The 26,945-nt window shown below is 40.4% G+C and overlaps 1 protein-coding gene across 3 annotated transcripts in view; it reads right to left on the bottom strand.

The window, feature by feature from the left end:
* Nucleotides 1-14,110: 14,110 nt before the first annotated feature.
* EER5 (proteasome family protein) overlaps nucleotides 14,111-26,945 on the bottom strand; it is a 114,720-nt gene continuing 101,885 nt past the window's right edge. For all 3 annotated transcript variants that reach the window (XM_087670586.1, XM_087670588.1, XM_087670589.1), the window contains 4 exons: nucleotides 15,325-15,401; nucleotides 15,172-15,246; nucleotides 14,956-15,061; nucleotides 14,111-14,794 (listed from right to left, as the gene is read on the bottom strand). In XM_087670586.1, the coding sequence (XP_087526712.1) occupies nucleotides 14,663-14,794; nucleotides 14,956-15,061; nucleotides 15,172-15,246; nucleotides 15,325-15,401 (390 nt within the window). In that variant the 3' untranslated portion in view covers nucleotides 14,111-14,662. The remainder of the gene's footprint in view (nucleotides 14,795-14,955; nucleotides 15,062-15,171; nucleotides 15,247-15,324; nucleotides 15,402-26,945) is intronic.

Below are 26,945 nucleotides of genomic sequence, written 5' to 3'. Positions count from 1 at the left end.
GTAATTTTTCCCAAAACATATCATGGAATACTAGTAGGCATTCTCCCCTCTCTAAACTAATGCATATAGTTATATGACTTAGCCTCTTCACATTGAATGGCAAGTATTTTGGACATGGGAATCCCCTTTTCTATGTAGCACATCTCAACCTTAGTATTAATGTTTACATTAATAGAAATGAATATCCAAACTGCCAAAACATGGTGCTCTCATCATTAGCAATACTACTTCTTCAGAATTGACTCTTATCATTCTTGGATCACTCACACATCCCACTAATTAGGATAATGGCCTCCTATTACAACAGCCAAGACATTCCAATGGATCAGCTTGCTTCTATAGTCTATCATAGCATTTCTCATGTATTGTGCCAATTTGAATTTGTAGACCCAAATATAGATGAAAGCCTCCATTGGCCACCAAGAAAGATTCTTAGTAAGCCAATATTTGCCTTTCATACACTTCTTTTCTATTTAGCCTCTACCTTTAGATGGCCCTTATACCATGAGGGAAAGCATGAGGGAAGCAAGAGCTATGGAGGTTCAAGCAAAGAAGAGAGAGACTAGTGTGTGGGAACTCCAATGGTCACAATGTGTGACCTACCTTCCCTTATTCTACTATTATAGTAAGAATAAAGAATAAAGTAGCAATGACGAGCAGCTCCCACCTTAGTATACATGTGCACATGTGGAAACTATAAGTAAATGTAGGTGGATAGGCATATGGGGCCTTTAACCCCCAACAACCACTTGAAGGCGAATGTGCTTGAGTGTGGAGAAACTAAGAAAAAAGTGATAAAGTACAAAGTGTACATAGAAGTACAACATGATAAGAAATAGATGGTATCTCATTCTATGCCTATCATCTTCTTAGGAAATGTATAACGTTCCATTGGGAGACTTTTATGAATAGAATTGCGGGATTCTCATCAATGGAGATCTGGACAAGCGCTATCTGCTTGTCCTCAATCACCTCTTTGATGAAGTGATAACGGACCTCAATGTGCTTGTTCTTCGCATGAAAGACTAGATTACATGGCAACTCAAATGGCACTCATAAAGTTTGAATGCAATGTAGGAGTCATAGTCATACCAAGGTTTGCTACCACATAGCCTAACCATATTAAGGCCTCCTTGCAAGCTTCTATGGTTGCAAACTACTTAGCCTCAATAGTAGACAAGGCCGTGCATTTTTGCACCATGGGCATCCAAGAAACAGTACCTACAACAAAGGTGAAGATATAGCTCAAGGTGGACTTTTTACTACCTATATATACTGCATAATTAGAGTTCCATATAATCAGAGGTGGACTTTCTACTATCTATATATACTGCATAATCAAAGTTTCATATAAACTATGACTCCAATATCCCAGCCACCATAATAAATGCACATATCTATAGTACCCTTAAGGTATCTCACGATACCCTTCACCGCATACAAATGTTGCATGCTAGGTGTTGCCATATAATAGGCCACAACTCCCACTACTACAAATACTATGTTAGGTCTAGTGGCTAACATGGTATACATCAAGCTACCCACCACAGATGCATATAGGATCTTGGCCATCTCAGCCTTCTCACATCATCTAACTAGGGACAATTTTCCCGACTAGCCTTCACATAAAAATGTAATGGAAAACCAATAGGCTTACCACCTTGCATATAGAATTGCTCAAGGATCTTATAAATGTACTCCTTCTGTGACAATTAGAAAAGACCCTTAGAGTGATTGGGATATATGAGAGGCGTGTTCCATATCCTTCATCTCAAAGATATTCTTGAGTTAAGTCTTCAAAGAATTTATCTCATCATGAGCACTCCAAAAATCAACATATAGCACCAAAATGATAAGGCTATCATCACGGGCCTTCTTTGTATAAAGACACAAATCCATATCACTACAGGAGTAACCCTATGAATGCATAAAGACATCAAACTTATAATACCATTCCCTATGTGCTTTAATTCTATAAAGACATGCCTCAATCTGTACACTAGGTGTTCCTTGCCATTTTCTTCAAACCCCTTAGGCTACTACACATAAATGTCCTCGTGAAAGTCTCCATGAAGAAAAGTCACTTTCACATGCATTTACTACGGATCCATCTACACAGAGAGAATATCTTATCAAAATTAATTTCATTCTCCTACTTAAGACCCTTAGCAACCAATTTGGCCTTATATGCTAGCTTGGGGTGACCAAGGGTACTCTTCAACGTATACATCCACTTGCATGGCAATGCATATTTCCCATTGGGCAAAGAAACCAAATCCCATGGATGGTTTTTATGTAGTAAATCATATGCAGACTACATGGTCCTCTCCCAAGAACGATTATCATCTTTTTACTTATAGCCTCCTCATAAGTGAGACACTCACAAGCATTTGTCACTATCACATAATGCATAGAGAGCTCAAAACAATCAAGAGGATATGAAGCTCTAGTGGAGCATCTCAAGACTAGTTGTGGAGATTGTGTGGATTGTCCTCTCTATCCAACATCATGGTCCTATACAATAGGCAGATCCTAGGCCCCTATATCATCAGCTAGCTATAGCAGGTTGTTTAACTAGTGCTAGTTGTGTTGTAATAGGAGATTCCTCCTGAAAGATCATTATGCATATCTCAATCACCTACTTTGGTCTCATATGCATCCTTTCCTCATGGAATTTAGCATCATGGTTGCAGATAACCTTCCGAGCTTGGAATCCTAAAGGCGATAGCCCATCTCATCCACATCACTATATCTAAAAAAGATGCATTTGATAGACTTTGGATCCAACTTAATGTGCTTGTCTTTGGAAATATGGAAAAAAGCCTCATAAGTAAAGACTCATAAGTGTGCTAAGCTGACTAACAAGGCCAATAACATAACTCAAGTTTAGCCTTATGATACACTATGAGAATTTTTGCTTGACTTTCTTAGAAGAAGCATTAATGGCATTGACTAAGGCTTTTTTTTTTGGGGCCAAGCAATGACAAAACATGCATGGAAGAACATTGGGGAGTTTAGGGCTAGCTTTTTCCCTTCACCTTATCATTCAATCTATCATGATGTTCTTGATAAGTTCTACTTAGATGTGCAAGAGCATGTTGAGAGGGTTGTTCTAGGAAACTTGGACATGACTAGATATACCACTATATCAGCTAGTTGGGGGTCCAATGTTGGTCCAATGTTCAACAATGACAAATCCTAAACACAATGTTACTTTCACCAAGGGGGAGACATTCTTAAAGTCCATGGAGGGCACAAGGAAGGTCAGATCAAAGGCGTACATTGCATAGATCTTATGCATAACCATTGAAGAGGCCATACATTGTGGTATTGGTGGTTATGGACAATGCAAAGAATTACAGAAATGCCACCACAATTGTACAAGAGTGTTAACCAGAGATTATGTGCAATGCTTGCAACATCCACTCACTTAAGTCAATGATGAGAGATTGGTATGAAAAGGAGGATACAATTTGGTTCACTCCTATTATTAATGATTGCAAGAAAATTGTCAGGTTTTCTTTCAAGAGAGGTTGGGTTCTTGATATTTATAAGTGGAATCAAATGTCATAAATGGTAAAGATTCCTACTGAAACATGATTTTGTACCCAGTGTTACACTTTGGAGTCCTTACTTCCAAACAAGGCTACTTTGATAGAAACACTCTCACGCATGGACATGTACAACTGCAAGGCTAAGAAAGTGTGTGGGGGAGGGATAAGGCTATCAGGTTGCATTCCAATTGTCTCAACAATTGATGTGGTAGTAGTTTGTGGTTGATGCATATCATGTGATGATTCTTGTCATGCATGCCATATGCAATATGGAAAAAGAGGTGGCTAAGATTGGGAAAGTATGGATGCCATGGTGGATAGTGAAACACAATTTAGAGTCCAGTCCCTTGAGGAGATTAAGAACATAATTGCAAAGCCATGGCAAAAACCTTTCAAGGCTTCTCAAAGGAAGGCGTTGCTAAAATATGTTTAGCAAAGGTTAGTTGCCATCTATACACCATTGCATAATGTCACATACTTGCTAGATCCTGAGTATAGGACTAGATTTGTGGAGTGATAATAAGGTGGTTGTTATATTGTGATCAATATGTTGTATGTGAGAGATGATGCATCACACAAAGAATGTGTCTAGGAGATCTCCAAATGCAAACTAAGAGAAGGTTCCTTCTCTAATCTCTTTGTGTAAGAGATGGCTAGCCAACATGAAAGTGGTGGAACATGAACATAGGGGATATTTGTCCATATTTGAGACCTCTTGCAGTGTGGCACTAGAACAAGTGCTAGCAATTATAGCTCAGAGAAGAATTAAAGTACATACAAATATTTGGACATCTATTAAAGATGCATGTGAAGAATTAAAGCACTATTCGAAATAGATTGTTGGTAGGCACGGTCGAGAAGTTAGTGCATATATATGGTAATGATTGGATCTTGTAGACTTTTAAGAGCGAAGACTATGAGAAGTGTATGCCCCTATGAATGGACAATTGTGATGATACAAAAAAAAAGATGTAGGCATCAATCTCTAACGGGGTCTTCTAAGGGCACCAATAAGGCCATTACAACACATATTTAGATTTGAATGAGTCTAGAGGTAACAGATATAAACATTGAGGAGCATCTTGCTTCTAGGCTAACTTCATTCCAATCAATGTTTGAGGGGTTACAACAATAGGATACTAAAATGGATTAGCTTTGAAGCTTCGCATCTCTCTTAGATTTGATGCAAAAACCTTGAGCATCAGAAATGATAGACCCCTGCAAATTTGTAAGGTTGAACATTTGATATACTTATTAATTTATGGTGTATGACACATAACTAGTAGAGTGAAAGAAGTCTTCCTTGTATCCATACTCGATAAATCTTAAAAGTTAAAAATAAATAGAGAATCAAATATCTATAGTATTGCAAATTGACCCCAACAACTTTTACCATTACTTGCCATTGAATGTATGGACAAATAAGATCACATTGCAATCTCCAAGTAGGTTCCAATAAAATTATAAGTTCACTATAGGTGCTCTCTTGTGCACCCTCATGAGCTTGTTATAACACATTCTAAATATTTTATACAATGCTATAGGAAATACAGTAAAGCATGTGACATCTATTAGAAAAAAACATTCAATGCATTATGCAAGCAAGATGCATGTGATGCTCACAAGAAAGAAAGCAAGAGCCTATTACCTTGTTGAATGGCTTTGAACTCCCCATACAAATATTGGTCATGCACATGGGGGCATCCAAAAACTACATGATGAAGACTTGGGGATGAAGCATGGTGCACATGGGATGGTCCTACGATAGTGTCCCCTAAGAAGCACCCTCCATCACATGGTTCTTTACATGTGTAGTAGTTTGCATGAGCATTTCTATGCGCTTCTCAATGCAAGTAGGGACTTGCAGTGGTATATGGGCTTGTAGAACTTGTTGGAACTTTTAATCCTTTTAAGTAGTTTTTTCTTCAAGTCTTCTTCTATTGCATGCAGGTCCAATGTTGCCCCTTGCAATGCCATCCACAGATCTTCCCTAATGATAGTCACACATTGTGATTGTAATTCTTTAGTAGAATGGTAGGCCTCCTTTGAAGATAAATCCAGTAGTTGACCCATCATAAAGCGTATGTACAATATCTTTGCTAGGTGTAAGGGGGAATCGAGATGGTAAAGAGATTTTCTAAATCCTTGGAGGGCTATGTGCTCAATGTTGTCCTTGATGACCTCATGGAGGCACTTGCTGACTTTCCATTGCTCCTTTATCTCTATGTCTAAGCATGGCCACACCATCTTGACCATGTTAATGGTCATGGCCTTGTTAACTTCTTTCCATTACATGTTTGTTAGATTAGCCCATTGTGAGAGTCGTCGGGCTATGCATTGGGTCTCTCTTTCATCCAATGCCACTACAAAACTTTTTAGGTAGTTGTACATATTTTGAGTATGCTCTTTGTGATTCCTCTCTTCATTATTTTTTCCCTCATCCCTCACCAAGTCCTCTACCATGTTCTGTTAGAGTTCTTCATGTTTGCAAATAAGATAAGAAGATAAATAGGCTACAAATAACTACATCCACAATAATGAGAGAAGTTTGCATGTCTTACATAGAAACTTTGAGAGACAAAGAACTCACAACCAATTATCTAATACATCTCATAATACTTAGAATTTGAACCAATGACAGAATGAAATGCATAATCTACCACACACGACATTGTCTATCTCAATAAACAAAGGCCCTAGCACCAACTATAATACCAATACTTAGAATTTAAACTAATATGATGCACAAGCTAGCATGTATGACATAGGTTGTCTCAATATATAAAGCCTCTAACACCAATGATATAAATTATCTCACCATATTGAGAATTTGAACTAATTTGACATGCTTAAATGCACCTCTTAACATGTATGACTTGTTACTCTTGATTAAAAAAAGCTCCAAAGCCAATTATAGACACAAATATATAAATTATGTAATAAACTCACCGGATTCACAATTGAATCATGCAATATAAACAAGAGATTCGAAGCACCATTGGACTCATAAAGACAATGAAAGTTGCTAATTTTTATTTCCATAATATTTTCTTTTACAAAAGATTGGGGCTCATTACAAGGGGTAGACTAGGATTGGCCTAAGCTATACAAGAGGTCATTGCACCTTTGTATGATTAGTGTTGCATTTTGCTCTCAAAAAATCCTCCAAATCAACAAAGCATGGTCACAGGGCCCTAATCATTTATTAACATGCGATCTCTAGCCTTTCACTCTATAGAGTGCATCCCTCCACTCCATATGTGGCTAAAGGCATCGAATTAAATGCCCTAATTCGATTAGGTATAGAATGAGCCAACCAAACTATACACGTCGAAATCCTTGGTATAAGTGAATTGGCATAATGGATCGTAAATCTCAAGAAAATTCCATGACCTCCTCCTTTCCTTGTCCCCTTTCCTTTGGTACTTGCAAATGGCATAAAGGGACTTTGCATTAGCTCCACATAAATAGTTGAGGATTGGCCTTGTCATGCCTACAACCCCAATCAATTATACCTACATTGGGATATTGTCTTTGGTAAAGGGCAACACAATATTATTTTGCATACAAATTGGAATGGGTGATGCCAACACATTATTATTTTGCATGCAAATTGGAATCGATTATGCCAGCACTATGTAGAGCCTTCATCCTATACACCAACACATGAATGATTTGGAGTAATTACCCTTGGATTCTAGTCATGCCCACATTACAAACCATCCATGTCTAAATCTAGTCTACAAACAATGGTTGGCTTTTGTATGCACTCAATAGATCTGTTATACTTATAGTCATGATATGGGTCCCACATTAAAATATCATTGAGCATAACTCCATTTAAGAGAGGCAAAGCAATCACTTAAGGATCTCAAAATTGAAAGCAATACATCACATGATGGATAAATTTGTCTTTTTGTATATCTTACCCCACTTTAAATTCTTGTAGTTTTGTGTGATTGGAACCCTTATACATCTTTGTGTAGTATCTGATGTCCAAGAAAGAATAACTATATTACCTATACTAACTTCAAGGCATTGGTCAAAGACTCACTATCCAAGAACCTTACCTAGCTTTAATGTGTTGAAAGGGATTCCAATTGTCAATATGCACTAGTGATTCCTCAGTGTGTGTGACAACATCCCTACCTTTGATGGACCTTGTTACCAATAGCTCCTACACTAGTGCCTACACCAATGGCCTTCTTGAAACACTTTGAAAGAGATGTTGGGCCAAACTAATCCTTGGCCCTCTTTGCACACCCTACCTCCTCCCTCCACTTTGTGTTCCACAAGGCTAGCTTCTCCTTTGATGTAGTTGCACATGCTAGCTCCCTAAGGCCTTCCACCATCTTTGGCCATTCCCCAGTGGCATGCAACAAAGGTGGATATTTTTTTCAAGGTCCTAAACTCCATCATTAAAAATAGATCAAAATATCCATTTTCCTGAAGCATTATGTGCATATGAGAGGATAGGCTCGATTAGAAGGTTCACAACTGCAACCTCCTTGCTATTGATTTTCTCTATTTGGTCATTTGCACAGGACTTAAGATCACTTGTTCAAGTCAATGCATAGTGCTCTGGTCATGTTAAGGGTCATTCTTGCTCAATTATATTAATTATTAATCATTAAAAGTGTGCTCAAATATCATCCACCATGATGAGTTGAGAGAGAGAGAGAGAGAGAGAGAGAGAGAGAGAGAGAGAGAGAGAGAGCAGTTATGACTTCAAGTTAATCCATCATGGAATATAATAAATTTAGAGATAATCAAAACTATGGACTCTTTTTAAGTGTACTTGAGCATGATTCACTGTAATTATTGACATACAAGTCTATGATAATGAATATAATAATGTTAAGTGAATGAATGAATGAAACAATGTGGATTGTTTTGGTGTACTTGTAACTCCTTTTTCTCATTATGATTATCAAGGTTCAATTGAGAGAGAGAGAGAGAGAGAGAGAGAGAGAGAGAGAGAGAGAGTGTGTGTGTGTGTGTGTGTGTGTAAGAGTTAGTAAGTGATGATGAGAGAAAAAGATCCAATTGAGTTGTATCTCATGTGGATGTAGTGTGGTTGGAACTCAAGGGTCCAAGGTAATGAATATGATAATGCAAAAGTAATCCAACTTGGAATTGGTTATTTTCATGAAAATTTTGGTTTTGCACTTTATCATAAGTGGTAAATGTACATTCTACCTTGGATTGTAGAAGTTCTATCAAAATATTGTTATCTTGGATACAAGCTTTATCAATCTTGGAATGTACATTCTATCTTGAATTGGTTATATTCATGAAAAAAATTGGTATTGCATTCTATCTTGGATTATACAAGTTTTATCAAATTTTTGTTTGTTGATATAACGTTGTCTTTAGTGAAGTTAGCATTAATTGCATAATAGTTTCAAAATATAAAACACAAAAACCTCAACTTTTTATTAAAAACCAAATATTGGGGAGGACATCTCACATGAGACTATCAAGACATGATCTCACATGAGCTAAAGATCTCTTGGAATGCATATAGGAAGGGAAGCTTCATCTCCTCCCAATAGGTGAAGAGCCTCAAATAGCCAATCCAATACTGAGCACTTCTACCCATGTTATGACTAGAAAGCATGAAATGTATGCTTCAAGAAAGGAATCAATGACTCGCCTCCTTTATCACTGGGAAAGAGATACAATCTCACACTTGCTCACTGCATAGAGTACTTGAGTTGAGACTATTTCCTCTGTCACTAGGAAAGAGAGACAATCCCATGCTTGTTACTTGCAACAGAGTACTCTAGCTAAGACCATCTCCAACTGAAAGAGCCCCATCACCTCTAAGATCTCTCCCCCATATTGATTGTGCAACCTATAAATTTGATCTCCCAAGGTGCGAGGCCGATGCACTTGGAAGAACTCTGTGCACATGTTTCCTTTTGGCACCTAGAAAGCATCTAAAGTCCAAAAGAAACTATCCTCTAAGCTTGCTATAATTGCCCATGTTTGCAATTGCTACACATGGAGGGTGTGATCGCACTAGGGCCCCTGTAGCAACCTCTAAATAGTTGCCAAGTCTCCTTACAAGGCCCTTGAGGATTAAGGGTTGAAGTAGGTGTATCTAAAGAGAGGACTGGATCAATTGTCCAACACTATGATCCCTACCTATAGACCGATCTACCAACCTTGTGAACTGCAAAACAATGCATGATCCAACAATGTGGTCCTTGGCAACTGTCCAATTTGCCCACCCCATGAACTGTGCCACTTCCCCACAAAACCTATCTAGCTCCTCTAGGAGTGGCACATAGCCACCTCTCCTAGCAAAAAGTTGAGCCTCTCCATACATCACATGCTTCTACTGCAAAATTGAAAGCTTCCTGAGTCTCCTACTGATCCATGATACTCTAAAAGTCAATTCCTATTGACCTCGAAGGTCTCCAAGTTCTTAAAGTTGCCTCCAAGAATCCAAGAGTCCACCTCAAACAATCAAGCCATAATTTCTATCCAAAAAAACACCATGCAGCTCAACATCCATAGATGTATAGACATTGAGGATTCCAATGTCTAGCAACCATGAGGCCCTACCTACAAACAAAACAGTAAGCTTGAGCCAACTATGTTGCGTAGCCTACTTCGACTATAGGCACCAATAGAGTACTCCCAAAAGGTGTGTAGAATTCCTAGAAGCACCTTCCCACATGCTAGCATAGGAACGAAACAACTTATGCTCCTAAAGATGTCAATACATCCTCCAAGGGCTAGTTATAGCTTGCACCAAGCAATCAACTTCTTAGAACCCCATACACCACTGAAGTGGTGGTTGTTCACTTTCCAAGATGCCATATGTATGCTCATGGGGTAACTCTAGGATTTGTTGAACAAGCTCCAACTCGACATTATTGAAGGCAAAAAACATGGAGATGCAAGGGATATGCAATGGTGCTTGGCAACTGGCTTAGAGGCAAAAAACAATCCCCCATATTGCCTATGGATATATAAGGGGAGTGATATTCAAAACCTGAACTACACAACGTTCTCCATATCATGTGAGCCTTTGCCACTTGATAGTAACAAGTAGCATGAGCTATGGCTACTCAATCACACATCTACTGGTAGGTGCCACTACACTGGGACGCAAATAAGAAGACTAAGGTGAGGAAACTCTATGCCTCACCACCAATTCATGTCCATCGAGCAATTGTGCCACCAATCTCAACGCAACTCCATCCCATGCCTTTCCTAGCTATTGCAAAACATGCCCCATCACCGGCCCCAAAACGTTTTTGCAAGAGTGAAAAATCGGTCCATTTGGAGGAACCAATCAAATGCACCTTGTTATTTTGAGGCTTATAAACTTTGGAGATTTCCATTTCCTGTGGAAACAAGGGGCTTTAGATATTGGTTGTAGAGACCACGCTATTGGAGTGCATCTAATGCTTGGCTTCGACTACTGGGGATTGGGTTGTGCCCTACATCACTGACATTGAACTCTAATGAAGCCATCCTCGCCACCAACAGGTGTGCCCCTAGCTAATAAACGCCCTGCTGAGTGGCCTTCACCCCAAAGCATGTGCACTTAGAGGCTTGGTGTCCAAGCATATGCCATTTCAACACTACCTAAATTGTCTAGTGATGGGAGTAAATTGATGACTGATAAGTTATTGTGCGGCTTCAAACTCCAAAACTTCACATATTTTCTTGACATCTACCATTGTTATGTGCACCTTTGGCACCCTTGCTCCCGTCAGCACATCAACAAAAGAACCAGGAAATACTGTGCCAAAGGGTAGCCTGAACTTTACCAGCAGTTGGTCATACTCCATCGCAAGACCTGGGAAGCGGAGGGTGACAAGACATTTCGAATCAGTGGATATGCCCAAAGGAGACTGAAGCTATAATATTAAGGTGTACATGGCCCCCTTCACACTGCAATTGGGAAGATGTCGACAAGCTCTCGTGGGGCATCTACTGAGGTGAGGCGAACCATGAAGATGCCTTTGCGTATCAGCACCACCTCTGCTATGTACGAGGTGCTGATGTGCAAGGCAAAACAAGGCCAAAGAGTGACCCATGACCTGCCAGCAATCTCCTCTAGTCCTTTCTCCATAGCACGGACTGTTTCAAGTTGTCCCTCAGAGAGGACTACTCACAAGGCTATGACTGGGGAAGCGTTGGACTACAGGTTTCTATTGCATGTGTTCTCCAAGGACCTCCCCAAGGGAGCTGCTATTTGACCAATGGGGGCAATGCTTCTGCAAAGAAAGGGAGCATCTCCTCTAGTCCTTTCTCCATAGCACGGACCGTTTCAAGTTGTCCCTCAGAGAGGACTACTCACAAGGCTATGACTGGGGAAGCGTTGGACTACAGGTTTCTATTGCATGTGTTCTCCAAGGACCTCCCCAAGGGAGCTGCTATTTGACCGATGGGGGCAATGCTTCTGCAGAGAAAGGGAGCAGTGGATATTCAACTGGAGTTGAGGGGAGAGAGCACCAAAGGGTGAGGACGGGGGATAGGCCATGGCTGGATGCAGGGGTAGCAGGGGGGAGGGCGGCAGCAGGCCAGATAGGCAGGCCGCAATGGCAGGCAGGTAGGCAGGGAGAGTCTGGCAGTGGAGAGAGCACCAAAGGGTGGGGACGGGGGATAGGCCATGGCTGGATGCAGGGGCAGTGGAGGCAGGCAGGCTGCAGGGCAGGAGGGCAGCAGACAGGCGGGCAGGCAGGATGACATCAGGAGGGCAGGCAGGGGCAGAAGGGCAGGCAGGAGGTGACAGCTGTATGTGTGTGGGCCATGGTAGCAGAGGGAGGGTCACTTCAGTTCTCCAGATTCTTACTACTAGATAACATTACCATAACATCGAACTTGGACGTTTTTTTTGGGGGCGAGTTTCTGTTCATGTTGGAATTTTGTGCTTCCTCTTTTTCTTTATGGTGCTTCTTTAAGGCATCATTTTTTTAATCACATTATTGATACCTGTTCTTTTGTAATGTTGCAAGTACCCCAGTTATTCTTGGTTAAACCATGTATTGTGCTTGGGGCAGTATCAGACTCAGGCAGACAACAAACAATGTGAATGGGTAGACTGGGTATGTCAAGTGCTTGTGCCTCAAAAGAAGTGCCTGTACATCAAGAATTGACTGGCCCTGACCCCGGCACACGGAAAAAAAAAAAAGCAACATACCTACAGAACAAGCTTTGAACCAATGAGCTTTTGGATAATAGGCAGACATTTCCAGTGAGCCAATGTCCACTTGATGCTTGTTAAGTTCCTTTCCTTATTTACAATATTTATCCATTGTGTGTGGAAGGCCACCTGCTCACTGCTTTTCAACTTATACCCATTCTCTGCCCTAGTACGAATCCAGCCTAGTATTGGTACGTAAAACAACCAGCACTACTTATGCATCTATCCATGATGTCCCACAAACCTCACAGATCATGCATGCTTAGATCCAGTTAACAACTTGTATTCTCTGCCAACTTCTGTTACTTCCCCAACGATGGTATTGATATCTCATCTTTAGTGATCACCCTAGAAGTTCCTTGCCAAAGCATCATTTCTTGAATCCAAATTTCTCTGGAGTCCTCTTACTTCTAGTAACCTGCACTAAATAAGCATAGAAATCAAGCTACCTGTAACCAGCCATAAGATGCAAAATAGCTGATATGCCTGCCACACACCCGGACAATGTCCCGTAGCCAAAAAATTTGTTTTAGTTTCATACAAAGACCTGTATCAATTATCAGATATCCCGGTGAACCATGACACCAGTTCCTCTACGCTTCAGAGACAAACCCCTATGCTCATGGTGGATTTTGCTGGCTGCTCAAACAAATCTAACACTCCTCCCAAAACTAAACTCCATCACATTTTTAGAAGATGTCCTACTCCAGAAACCTTTTGTGAATGCCAAAAAAAAATCCATAGTATGCTTCCAACATGACTCACTTCACTCTAGATTTCACCAAGCAGCAGGTCACAAGGGTCAGAATGAAATTGAGGTCTTGAAAATTTCCAACTCAACAACCCAAGGCACTATGACGTTCTTCCTGGGGAGTTGACCTTGCCCACGGAAAAGAATGGAAGGAAATCACAGATTTTCTTTCTTTTTCAAGAATGGGACCTGCAGTTGGTTATCATACAGCAGAAACCAAAATTTCAAGCAGACACTTGCCAGAAAAAGGAGTCCGTAACATAATACCAGTGGAAGAACATATTTAAATAGCATAAACTCACCAATTCAAGTTTTTCCACTCATCTGTGGCATACATATTATGTGCAGAACAATCAAATGTATAACAAAGTGATAGATGGAGACAAAATGCAGCTGAAGCCTGGAGGACAAGCAGTTCAGTGCAGATCAATCATCCACAAGAGGAGAAGGCAAGGGAAAAAATATTGCATATTATGTGCAGAATGACCAGATGCATAACAAAGTGATAGGTCAAGACAAAATGCAGCTGAAGCCTGCCAGATGAGCAGTTTAGTGCAGATTAATCATCTACAAGAGGAGAAGGCATATAAAAATAGACTAGACATTTTGAGTAAACCATGTTCATAATACTAGATCTGAATATACCTTCTAACCAACAGTTTTAAACATGCTTTAACTTTGCAGAATTATAATGATAGTCAAGAGTGCCATGTCTGCATCTAACAAGGTGCACATGTGTTGACCGCATGATGATTTTCATAATTTACAAACCATGTTCATAATACTAGATCTGAGTATACCTTCTAACCAACAGTTTTAAACATGCTTTAACTTTGCAGAACTATAATGATAGTCAAGAGTGCCATGTCTGCATCTAACAAGGTGCACATGTGTTGACCCCATGATGATTTTCATAATTTACGAACCCCCTCAACCTGTTTGCGTCTTTCTCCATGCACGAGTCTTGTCACAGAGCCTGAATGAATTTACCTAGGTGGCACTGATGATAGGAGGTGCTATATAAGAGCCAACTGGTTCAGCCATTGCTTGCACTGGATTCAAAACAGCCAACTTGCTTGTCTGCCTGAGCACAGCCTCCTACTTCCATAGAAAAGGGGGTGCATTTTCTGAAACTTTCAAAGTATCAAGTCAATGAAAAATCACTAAATCCAAAACTTCTGCAAAGCCTCAGGAGTTCACCGGGCGGCCACTTAGTTTTGGAAAGGGTTCCTGCTTGCTTAGCACTACCACTTTGCTTTTGTGAGAGAAATATCCCTTCATCAGATTCTTGTGGATTAAAATGGCCATAATGCATTCAACCTGTTTGCATGCACTTTAGTATGATTAAGATAAAAACAAGATATTAAAATGGCCATGATGCATTCAACCTGTTTGCGTGCACTTTACTATGAAATAAAATTAAAACAAGACAAACTTTTACTACACAAACAGCATGAGAAATTTGACAAGAGCATCATTACTTCATCAATGTCTGTATCTATCTCAAGCCACTTTAATGCCTTCACCACAACCTCCATCTTGACCTGGTGAGCCTTTACTGGGTCTTTCTGCTTTTGGATTATGTATCTGCATGCAGACATACACTCTCTGCCTAAATAGAATAGTGCGACTAACTTCAAAACCAGTATCTTTGAAGTTCAAAAAATTCCTCTTGGCTTGCTGAGTTGGCATCTTACATTTTTTTTATTAGTCGCTGATAAACCTGCAATTCCAGCTTCTCCAGGACAAGATAGACTCCTGACCGCAAAAATCTGTATCCACAAGACAATCAGGCATTGCAAGGACACAGACTTGTAATAACAACAAGAAACAATTGTGTTTGCACTTACTCATCTTCGTAGTTGTCCAGTGCACGATGCAGCAGTCTGATGTCACCCATGCGGAGTGCTTGCACAATGTCCACATACTGTAAATAGGTACAAAATACCAGAATGCTGTCAACTCCTGGGTTAAAAACTTCTGTTCAAAAAGTTCCAAGAAAACAAACAATTTAAGGACACCAACCATTGCCCTCACAACCTACACATAAGTGTCCAATAGCAGTTGTGGCATCCTGCCATGTGCGCATGCACGAGAGAGAGAGAGAGAGAGAGAGAGAGAGAGAGAGAGAGAGAGAGATGCATTGAATGGTTGAAAGGCAGAGTTCAATCTTTATAGGAAGAGGAATATGCTTAATACAAATTGCTAGCCAGAGCAAAAGCTTTACACCACAATAACTGTCAATCCCATAATTTTTTGCTCGATTGCATCAGAAATATGCTCGTGAAAATATTGTGTGTGATGGATGAGCAAGGTGTTATGGTGATTGAACTTGCTTCCATCATTCAGATGTGTGTTAAATTTTATAAATCCTTGTTGGGCCCACAGGAGACTCTTTTAGATGTGGTTCTTTTTGCTCGCAGTTATATTTGCAATTTGGTTGGTAATCAGGTTAAGCCAAAATGTATTGTTTTGATGGAGGCCAATATTTCAGAGGAGGAAATGGAAGAGGTGCTGTCTTGTTTGCCTTGAAGGAAAAGCCCTGGCTGGGATGGGCTTCCTAACGAACTATTTTCAGCCCATGTGGAGCAACTTAAGGACCCATTGTCTTGTCTGTGTCAGCAAGTGTGGAATTTTGGTGAGATGCCTTTGGACTGGAAGATTGTTGTCATTCGGTTATTGCCGAAGGTTCCCTCTCCATCCTCGAAACAATGGAGTTCCATTTCTGTAATGGGTTCTTTATATAAAATCTTTTCTAAAATCATTGCCAACAGGTTGCAGAAAGTATTTATGCAGTTGATTCATCCACGCCAATATGGTTTCATTAAGGGCCGGAATATAATGCACAATATTTTGAATGTTCAATTGGGGATTGACTATGCTAAAGCTTCAGTCCAGCAAGTGGTTATGCTTCAGCTTGATATTGAAAAGGCATTTGATCATGTTAGTTGGTCTTTTTTGTGGCAACTAATGACCACCATGGGATTTGGACCTCGTATGATTTCTCTTGTGGATAATATTAGTCAGGGTGCTATAGCCCGCATCGCACTTAGTGAAGGGATCACAAATGAAATTGCCTTGTCCCGGTCTCTACGACAAGGCTGCCCTCTCAGCCCTTTGTTGTTCGCTTTAGTCACTTATCCGATGCTTTCACTGTTGGACAAGTTGCTCAATTAAGGGGAGATTGTTGGTTTGACTCTTCCTAGTGGGGCCCAACTTTTGGGGCAATCTTTGGAAGATGATTCCTTCATGTTTCTCAGGGCTGATCGCTCGAATGTTAATAGAGCAATGATTGCATGGAATATTTATGCTATCGCATCAGGACTTCATATTAACACTCAGAAATCTACATTGCTTTCTTGCACGGAGAATGATTTGCAAGCCCTGGGCTCGCATGGAATTGTGATTTCTAAGGGAAACATAACCAGACATTTGGGCTATCCTATTGGTGTGGATGTAGCTCCCCGTACATTGCTAGATTGGATGTCATCTCGTATTCATGATCGGCTCATGTACTAGAAGTCTCAAGGCTGGCATCTTCATGTGCGACTTAAGGTTGCTCAATGCATCATGATCAGCATGATTTCGTTTTTCTTGCCTCTTCTTCCTTGAACCAAGAAGTCTCTCCTGGAATTGGTTCAACCTATCCGATTCATGTTGTGGAAAAAAGAAAGGAATCACTTGGACCAGGTGTGGATTTCATGGCACATATTACTACTCCTAAACGGATGGGGAGAGCAGCTTTGTTGGATGCTAATTTGCATATGGCAACCTTGAGGCTAGCACTTTTGCAAGCATTATGTATAGAGAATCATCCCTGGTCAGATATTGCAAAATTTTTCATTAAAAAGACTAGAATCTCTCATGGTAGCATGGTTATTGATGCTTCTTGGTGGCATGTGCTTAATTCCACAAGACATGTAAAGGTCTCTCAATCTTTTCTCCTTTCTCATTCCATCGTCTCTTGGCAGGCGATGTTACGTTTTGTAGTTTGGTGTCCTCCTGACTCTCGTAAGGAAGAGAATTCGTTGCGAGGTGAATTGTTGGCTATTTCCAAGTTGTTGGATTGGCCCCATAAAGATTTGCAGGGAGAAGTATGATTGGATGGCTTGTTTGGGGTTGTAGATAGTTCTTGATGGTGTCATTCCTGGACAGGCACGTCTTTATTCTTTTCGATGTATCCATCAATACTTCCCGGGTACCTCAAGGTTATCATGACATTTGGTCATCTATATAGGATAGGCTTTTGAGGTACTCCTCTTTGCCAGTATTACAACCGTGTTTTCCCTGGAGTGATTGAAAGTTCATGATTCCTAATGATTTTCAGAAAAGGTCACCCAACCAAATTTATCATCAAATGGTGGAGGCCAAGAGATGGGTCACGGAAAAGGCTAATAAAGTATGGCATATTCAGGATAGCAAAAAGAAGTGGTAGGAAAGATTCATCCAGCTATGGAAGTCTAAGGTTCCGTATCAGGGTAAAGTGTTCATGTGGAGGCTACTTATTGGAGGTCTTCCAACTGGCGATGTGTTGAGTGTCCGCAAGATTTCTGCTGGTCATTGTGTGTTCTGTACTATATGCAATGAAACAATGCTTCATCTCTTTGTCTCTTGCCCTGTTGCTAGACAAGTTTGGAGTTTTGTATCCCGAGTGTGATCTGCGGCAACTCAGCACTGGATATCAGCTCGTTCGTGGATTATGGGAAAGATGATTTCCTCGTCTTCTTTGCATTCAGATTACTCTTGCCTTTTCCATTTCCTTTGATGGACAGCCCTATGGCATATTTGGCACACTCGGAATGCCTTCATTTTTGATTCGGTATTGGGTATCCATGGTCATGTGGCCCGTGTCTGTGGTTTAGTGTTATGGCAGATCTCCTCTATGGTCTCCGCTGATCTGGTTCTTCCTGACATTGTTGCTCCCTGGCTGGATATTGTTCGCTCTACTCCAATTGTTCTTTTTGAGTGACATTTCTGTGTTAGAGTTGTGGTAGACTTTTAGTTGTATCTATGTTTGCTAACCTGATGGTCCGATGTAAAAATGTGAGACTTGTATCCTTTTTGTTTGGTTGGCCTGAAGGCCGGATGTAAATATTCCAATATTAATATACACTTATTCACGAAAAAAAAGAGAGAATATGTGCACCTCTAATTGGGTCTTTGCTAAGGTAAAATATCCCACTCTTGTGCAATCAAACATAAAGATTATTCCCGCTTTCTAAGATTTTGGGGCTGTTGGAACAACTGGGTCACCCGGAATGCATTTGTTTTTTACTAAGCCTTTGATGTCCACGGACATATTGCTAGGCTCCAGGGTCTTCTATATTGGCATTAGATCTCATTCAACATCCTAGTCTTCTCCCTAGAGAGGATTTGGTTCCTTGGCATACAGTAATTTCTTCTGTTTCTTTGCCGTGACTTTTTGTAGCCTTGATGTGATTTGATATAATATACTACTTATTACGCGAGACAAAGAAAGTATGCTGCCATTCTCCCAAGGAAGTTTCTTCAGTTCCTTTGCCGCCCATTCAGTTTGTATATGTGACTTTTGTACTTTTCCAATAATTAATACAATTACCCTTTACGAAGAGACTATTTAACGTTTACAAGAGGCCAATCAGCATATTAGACAAAAGCAGCTATTTAACGTCTAAAAGAGGCCAATCAGCATATGACAATTTCCCTTTATGAAAAGGGAGTTGTATTTCACATCTACAACAGGCCAATCAGCTTATGAGACAACCAGATACATTTGAAACTCAGGAAGTCGTATTAATATCTACAAGAGACCAATCAGCATACGCAAAAATACATACATTTGAAACTCAGGGAATATCAAGTTTCCCAAGCATAGTAAAGAGCACATAACTGAAAAGAAGCATCTAGTCAGGAAACAATAGATAGCTGTAAGATATGAAAACTAGGGATTCGGTACATCTACCTGATGGCAAAGCAGTGGAACTGATATGGCAAGCTGGGGAGGGAGGAGAGGACCGAGATCATCCCATGATGACCCTCCTGGGTCTATCCAACATAGACAGTCTAAAATGCCAAGAGTTGGGTATGCTCAATGCCACGCTTGTATTACATGTATCCTATGCTAGCACCTTGACTATGGACAAGGACTGGCGGGCTTTGAGCCTCGCAATCTACATCCCTTTCTACCTCTGTACCAGGTACCAACTCCCTGTGGTGAATCCATAGATCCATCTGAATCTGAGGTGTGCTTTGAAGTGTCCGATGTGACTGCAGCTCTAAAGAAACTTGTAACACTGTGCTGTCCTCCATCCCCAAAGTGCCTTTCCTAGGACTGCTAGAGGTGCTATTTGTGCCTGCACAGGTCCAAAAGGAAGAGTCCAAGGGAACGCTGATCTGGAAAGCCCATCACACTGGTCCAAATCCCTTTCGAAACATGCAGTGGAAGAGCCCTCCAATCTCATAGTAGACTGGGCACTTGCATATGTAGTGCTCCTTAGTCTTGGTTCAAGCTGGAATGCAAAGCCAGCAAATCCAATACTCAAGAGGGAGGGAAACCACTACATAGTGATCCATCTCTATTTATAGCTAGTTTCAGATGTGCAAAGCTGACCAATGGCCTACCGTATTGAGATGTGTGTGGTCATGTACCTCTATGAATCACAAATATGTCAAGAGATTGATAGAGAAGATGCTCTCGATAGAAAACAATCTTCATCCCTAAAGCCTTGTTAGGTGGGACACATGTATTGGGAGTATTAGTTAAAAGTCCATCCTAATCATCTTGTTAAACTCTTCTCAACTAAGCTCTACGAAAGGGGAACCCCAGCTGTACTGTAGAGGTGGGATGTGATTCATGTGTAGCCCATCCATCTGGAACCAATGCTCATCTAACAATACAAATACTCTCACATCACTTTGCAATGCTAGCTATCTGGATGACTCCAAAGCAAGTCTAGAGTATCTTTATCTTGGAGGCTCCAAAAAGTTTATGCATAAAAGTCAACTTCTAAAAATAAGAGCCTCAACTGTCACCAGGTGGTGATACTTTTTGCAGTTGCTTTCCTTATTTACTTATATAAATATATTTTTTTTCTTTTTTTTCTTTAGTTGTGGCTTTTTACCTCCAAAGTTCTCTTGGATTAAGCCGAGATCTTTGCATGGCTTGAAGAGACAACTATTGGGACAAATTGGACTAATGGTTTGCCTAAGTCTTGGGACCAGGTTCCATATTGAATGGGAACTGAAGAATAGAATGCCAATGGTTTGGGAGTATGTGCTTAGCCACTGGAGATGGTGTAGGACAATGAGCCTGGCTAAGATAGAAGATGCACATGTGAGAATGCTCATGGAATAAAAGTCACCGTAACTGAGCCACATTACACTTTATAATGTGGTTGCAATGATAAAAGTTGCTCAGAACAACTTGAGGAATGTAGGAGTCACCATCCCTAAAATTTAAGGAGTTACTATTTTTGGACCCCAGAATTTGTTCGTGTCATTATCTTCGTTTTTGCACGAGGATTAATTCTCTGGTTTGTGACGAGGTCAAATTTTACACCGAACATGGAGAATTTTAGACCGGAAGGTTTAAACGAGAAAATTGTTACATGTATGCCATGTGGCACAAATTCCCAAAAGAGAGAGAGAGCATTAAAAAAAGCGTAATAGGCATAAGGGACAGATCTGAGAATGAAGTTTGGAGGAGCTGAGAGCAGATTGCTGCAAGAACATCAGCTATGGAGAGTACTTCTTTGACTCTGACTCATGTATGGAGGTAGAGCTTGCTCCCTCTGGTGAACTCCCTCTCTATTCTTAGAGGAAATGCTTTGCATGATGGGCTGATTCCATCGAAGGGTTTTTCTGTTCTAATTTAGTTCTGTTTGTGGGATTGTTTTAATGCTGGAATGATGCTTTCCTAAAAAGAATGTTGTTTGGGACATGCTGGACAGTAAGAACAGTGAATTCAGAGATCTGGACAGTAAGAACAGTGAATTCAAAGATCTGCAGACTACAATTCTGCACACGAATCATTGAGTTTTGGTCATAGAAAATGCTTTCGTAAAAGGGATGTTATTCTAGACATGCTAGAGAGTTGTTTTGGACATACTGGACAGTAAGAACAGTGAATTCGGAGATCTGAAAACTATAATTCTGCACACGAATCATTGAGTTTTGGCCACAGAAAATGCTTTCCTAAAAGCGATGTTGTTCTGGACATGCTAGACAGTAATAGTGAATTTAGAGATCTACAGACTACAATTCTGCACATGAATCATTGAGTTATGGTTATAGAAAATGCTTTTGCTAAAAGGGATGTTGATCTGGTCATGCTGAACTGTCCTTATGCAGCTAGGATTTACTCAAAAAAGATGAAAACCAATTGTTCACAGGTTATGTATTTTGGAACATTCCATTTTTGTAATTTTCCATCTTTTAATTGATAAAGAAATACTGAGAGGGGCGCCAGTCTTTGGGGCCAATCTGGTGTTGAGCGAGGAAGTGAGGTCTCTGTTTTTGTGTGTGTGTGAAAAGACCCAAGTGTTAATTGAAGGAACTACCACTTTATGTGAGTCATAGATCGGTTTCATGGTTCCATCCTCGGGATTTGAATTCTTTTCTGTAAGAATTTAAGCTTGGACAGTTTTGGGTGAAAAGGCCATACACACAAGTTTTACAGAGATTACAGGACTAGAGAGATGGTAGACATGGATAAAGGCAAAGGAAAACTCCCTCATGAAGAAGAGAGTTCTTCTTCTGCTCATAGACACCGAAGAGAGAGTATTGGTGCATAGGTGTCAACACCTTCTAGAACCGAGATTGAACCACAAGATGAGGAGCAAGAACAAGAGGACTTGTCTATGGCACAACTCCTCAATATGGTTGGCTCTTTCCAATAGCTTGTAAAGAATCCTCGAATGCAAAAAATTTTGAAGTCACATAATGAGGATTCTCAAGCTGAGTCATCACATCATACCATGGAGCCCTAAAAAAGGCAAACCTCTAAAGTGCGTGAGCATGTGGAAAAGACACCAAACATGGAGACAGGTCCAGTGCAACAAGAAGCACAAGCACAGGATCAGGGAGTGAATGGTCAAGGCAATTATGCACAAGTGGCATAATAGACTATTCCTCCTCAGTTTGCTACTTATCCTGGTTACTTTGGTGGTGGGTCAGTTTTTCAAGCAATGGTTGGATTCTCCACTAGTTATCAAGGATACTTGCCTAGAGGGCCACCAGGAATGATGCCTATTAAGGCAGTGAATCCACTTTATGCTAATATTGGTCTACAGCCTCGTTATCAGACTTTGCATAGTCCTTATTTGATGCTTGGAGTACAAAATGCAGCGGCTGGTTTTTTTCAGCCTAGTGGGCATATGGTAGCTAAGACAGGTGAAATGAATGCTAATAATATGCCTAAGGGACTCCCCTTTTTACAACCACCTACTTGTCTATGACAACCTGACACCAAAAAGTGCAAAGCCTAAAGACTATAAAGAGGGTGGTTGGGCATTAATGTTTGAAACCTTCAGTGGTATGCAAGATAAGCTGAAAGCTTTGACATTTATATAGCAATTTGATGCAGCTTACACTGGAGGGAATTTTACTAAGACTTCTAAGGTGTGGAAGACTGCAACTTTTTTGAAAGGTAATGCTTTGCAGTGGTGGAACATATTGTTGATGCAAGGATATGCACCTACCAGTTGGGTCCATTTTAAACAGTTGTTTGCAGCCGCATGGTTAACTAACACGTTTGAAGTAGATGCCATGATTGCATGGCATAAATTGGATGCAGCAAATCATGCGGATTTAGAAGGCTACAATAAGAAATTTTGGGAAGCACTTTTGCCTGTGAGTTCTTACAGGACAGTGCCCCTGTCAGAACAAATTGAAAAGTACTATTGTGGTTTGTCCGAAGCCATTAGGGATTATTGTACCAAGACTAGGGTTACAAATATGGTACAGTTAATTGAAAATGCTGGTGTAGCAAATGCATTGTTAAAAGGAAAAGCTGACAGCTTTAAAGGCATTGAAAAGAAGCATTCTCAGTTTAAGCAGGATCCTGGCAAGAAGAAGCAATTTTTGGAAAAGACCAGCTTTACAAAGAATTCTTTTTGGAAGAAAAGATTTCAGCAGCAACCTCAAACTTCTTTTAAACAGGGTAAAGGACAGAAGAGGCCACTTTTTGGCAAATCATTTGAAGAAAGAAAGGCTTTAATGATGGTTGGGAAATGCTTTATATGTGAACACTGAACAAAAAGGCCATATTGCTTCTAAGTGCCCACAACAATCGTCTAAAGATGTGGAGGATAAAAATACGCCAAGTAAAAAGAAGCCCAGCATTGGCTTAGTGCCTAATATGGTGGGAGATCAATCAACTGATGATGCTACAAAATTGTGCAGAGCTTGGAGAAATATCAGAGATTCCACAGTGCTTATTTTCTTTGATCGTGGAGCTCATGCAAACTTTATCTCACCGGCATTGGCAGCTAAGCTGGGTATATGTCCTGAGGAAATGGGACCAACTGGACTGGCTGATTTGGCATACCCAAGACATACTGAACCTGTCACCCCCATTCTTGGCAAACTCCGTATGCACATTCAGAGCTATGTGGACACAGAGGAGTTCCATATTTTCCATGGTGCCACAAGAAGCATGCTATCTTGGATACTTATAATAGAATGATTACTCTTGTACATAAGGACAAGACTCATGTGTTAGATGTGAAGCTTAAAGGAAAGTCTGTCCTAGTTGTTTCTGCTTTTGCAATTACTTCTGTGATGAAAAATCATATTTCTGTGTATTTGGTTTTGCAAAGTAAGTTAATGAAGTTGATAGTAATGTGTTTGTACTAGATGAGAGTAGAAGGGCTTTCTTGGATAAATTCAATGATTGTTTCTTAGATTCGTTACCACGAGAGTTACCCTTTGAGAGGCCTGAAGATCATACCATAGATCTTATTCTAGGGATTAGTCCGCCCAATAGGCCACCGTACAGGGTCAATGCAACGCAGCAACAAGAGATTATGACACAGGTTAATGAACTTTTAGAGAAGGGACTAATTCATCCCAATAGTTCTCCTTTTTATTCACCTGTGTTGCTAGTTCAGAAAAAGGACAGCTCTTGGCGAATGTGTATTGACTACAGAGCCTTGAACAAGAACACAATCAAGAATAGGTTTCCGATTCCGAGGATAGATGACATTCTTGATTGATTACAAAAAGCAGGAATGTTTAGCAGGATAGATTTGAAAAGTGGGTACCATTAGATCAGAATCAGACCAAAGGATATCCATAAGACTGCTTTTAGAACGACATTTGGTCTCTATGAATTTTTAGCCATGCCGTTTGGATTGACCAATGCTCCTGCTATGTTTAACAGGATGATGGATAGAATTTTCCACCCTTATCGAAGTTTCGTTGGCACATTCCTTGATGATATGATTATCTTTTCAAAGCATGAAGAGGAGCATAGAAAACACTTAGTTACAGTCTTTAATAAGCTTAAGCATAACAAATTGCTCATTAATGGCAAGAAGAGTGAATTCTTTTTAGAAGAGATTGGCAGTATGGCATGAATGCTGACGTGAAGGAGTTGCTCTGAAGGGTCACCTTTCTATGCAGGGGAATAGTTGTTGTCTTGCAGGGTCAGGTCCCTACACAAGGAGACATATACTGTCTTGGAAGCTGCAGAGGTATTGCCAGTCGTTTAGGGGTCTCTGCAAGGTCAACGTGGAACTGTGCAAGGTACAAATGCAAGCACACTGAGTGGATACCTTGGATTGCGAGATGGCAAAGACTATTGATGTAGAAACCAGTGGACATGAGACCGAACTTGACACAATCAATTGGACTAACCATAGAAGATACTGTATCAGAAGGGTAGTAAAAGACCCCCACTAAGGACGAAAAGTTCTACTACAGAAAAAACAGAAGGAGAGCCCATGAGAATGCCACTCCCACAAGTGCGAAGCGATGGACAAAGATGCAAAGGCTAACTGGAACAAATAGTTTGGATGACATGAAAGCCCTCATAAGAGCCGAGATTGCAACAATATGTATGCCAATGGTTGACAAGGTATCATGTGACATGAATGCAATGAATGAAATATGGAAAAAGGAATTGAATGCTAAAATGGATGCAAACTTGAAAGCGTGCATGAGGGTGTGTGGCAACATACAACAAAAAGTCATGAATGATATGGATACAAAGCAAAAAGATATGTACAAAAAATTGCAGGAGACATTCAGGAAAGAACTAAGTGTTGCTATAGAAACAAATGGGAAATCATGCTCTAATAGTTGGGACAATGCAAAATATAAAGAAATCAAGGCTCACTTGCAAATGGATATGATAGATAACTTGAACATGGCAAGGGACGCTTGGAAAGCAAATATGGATGCATTGAAAGCTGATACAAATGCATGCATAGCAGCCAAGGACATGGAGATTGCTGAACTTAAAAGGCAGTTAGAGTCATGTAAGAATGAATTAGGGACATACTAGTCAATGATGGATACACAAACAACAATGTCACGCGCACCAAAATTAAAGAAAGAGGTGGAAAGTTTAAAAAAAAGACATGTACACATGGGTGAATGTGGTAGACGGAGCTCAAAAGAAAGAGAACATGTTCAGCAAACAATGAACGAAAATGCACAATGGATTGAGGTAGTCAAAAGAAACAAAGGGATGCCTCAGAACAAAGTAGAAATGATGAACGCAACACTAGAGGAGGAAGCAAAGAGGAAACTCCGTGCATTGTGTGTACATGTGATGGGATGGGCTAAAAAAGGAAACCCCCAAGAGGATGCAAAAACACTTTGTGCTAAGATAGGTGCAGACGAGACACGCATTATGGATGCTTGGAGGATAGGTGATCAAAATGACAAAAGAGGTCAGATCCTCATGCTGAAATTTGAGGACATGGATAGCAAAAGGGCCTTCTTATCAAAGAGAAAGGCTTTGAAGGGCGAAAAGATTTATATCTCGATGAGGATCTCACACCTGCACAGTTGGAGCACAGGAGGGCTAGCATGCCAAAAGTGTTGGAGGCACATAAAGAAGGCAAGTATGCTATGTATAGAGATAGCAGAGTAGTCATAGCAGAATGGAGGTCAAAATGATGGTACGTTTTGGCTAAATAATCTCTCTTCTTTTTCCACACAAGACGACGAAAGATATTCCTTGCCTGTTTGTATGTGCATGTCTCTAGTGTAATATCCCTTTGTAGGCGGGTCCTAGTCTATCTGCACTCATCATCATACCAAGCATTTTGAGGGGCAGTACACCTACGTATTGCTGTAGAGCCCATCTTACATGGGAATGCCTCTGAAGTTGCAGCATGTAAAACCTTCGCTAGAGATCTAGTGACATCTTCTAGTGATTCATGTTGGTCTAGCTGCCTTAAGCCATCTCGAATTGCATCACTATAGATATGCGACGTTTGCTATAGAAATTCATAATGTGGGAATGTGTGTAACTGTGTGCATG

Source organism: Lygodium microphyllum, chromosome 28 (genome assembly GCF_053477565.2).
Source record: "Lygodium microphyllum isolate KBCC chromosome 28, Lygodium_microphyllum_v1.1.10, whole genome shotgun sequence".
Taxonomy (NCBI): domain Eukaryota; kingdom Viridiplantae; phylum Streptophyta; class Polypodiopsida; order Schizaeales; family Lygodiaceae; genus Lygodium; species Lygodium microphyllum.
Note: the sequence above shows the minus strand (reverse complement) of the source record. Positions and strands in the feature narration are given on the sequence as shown.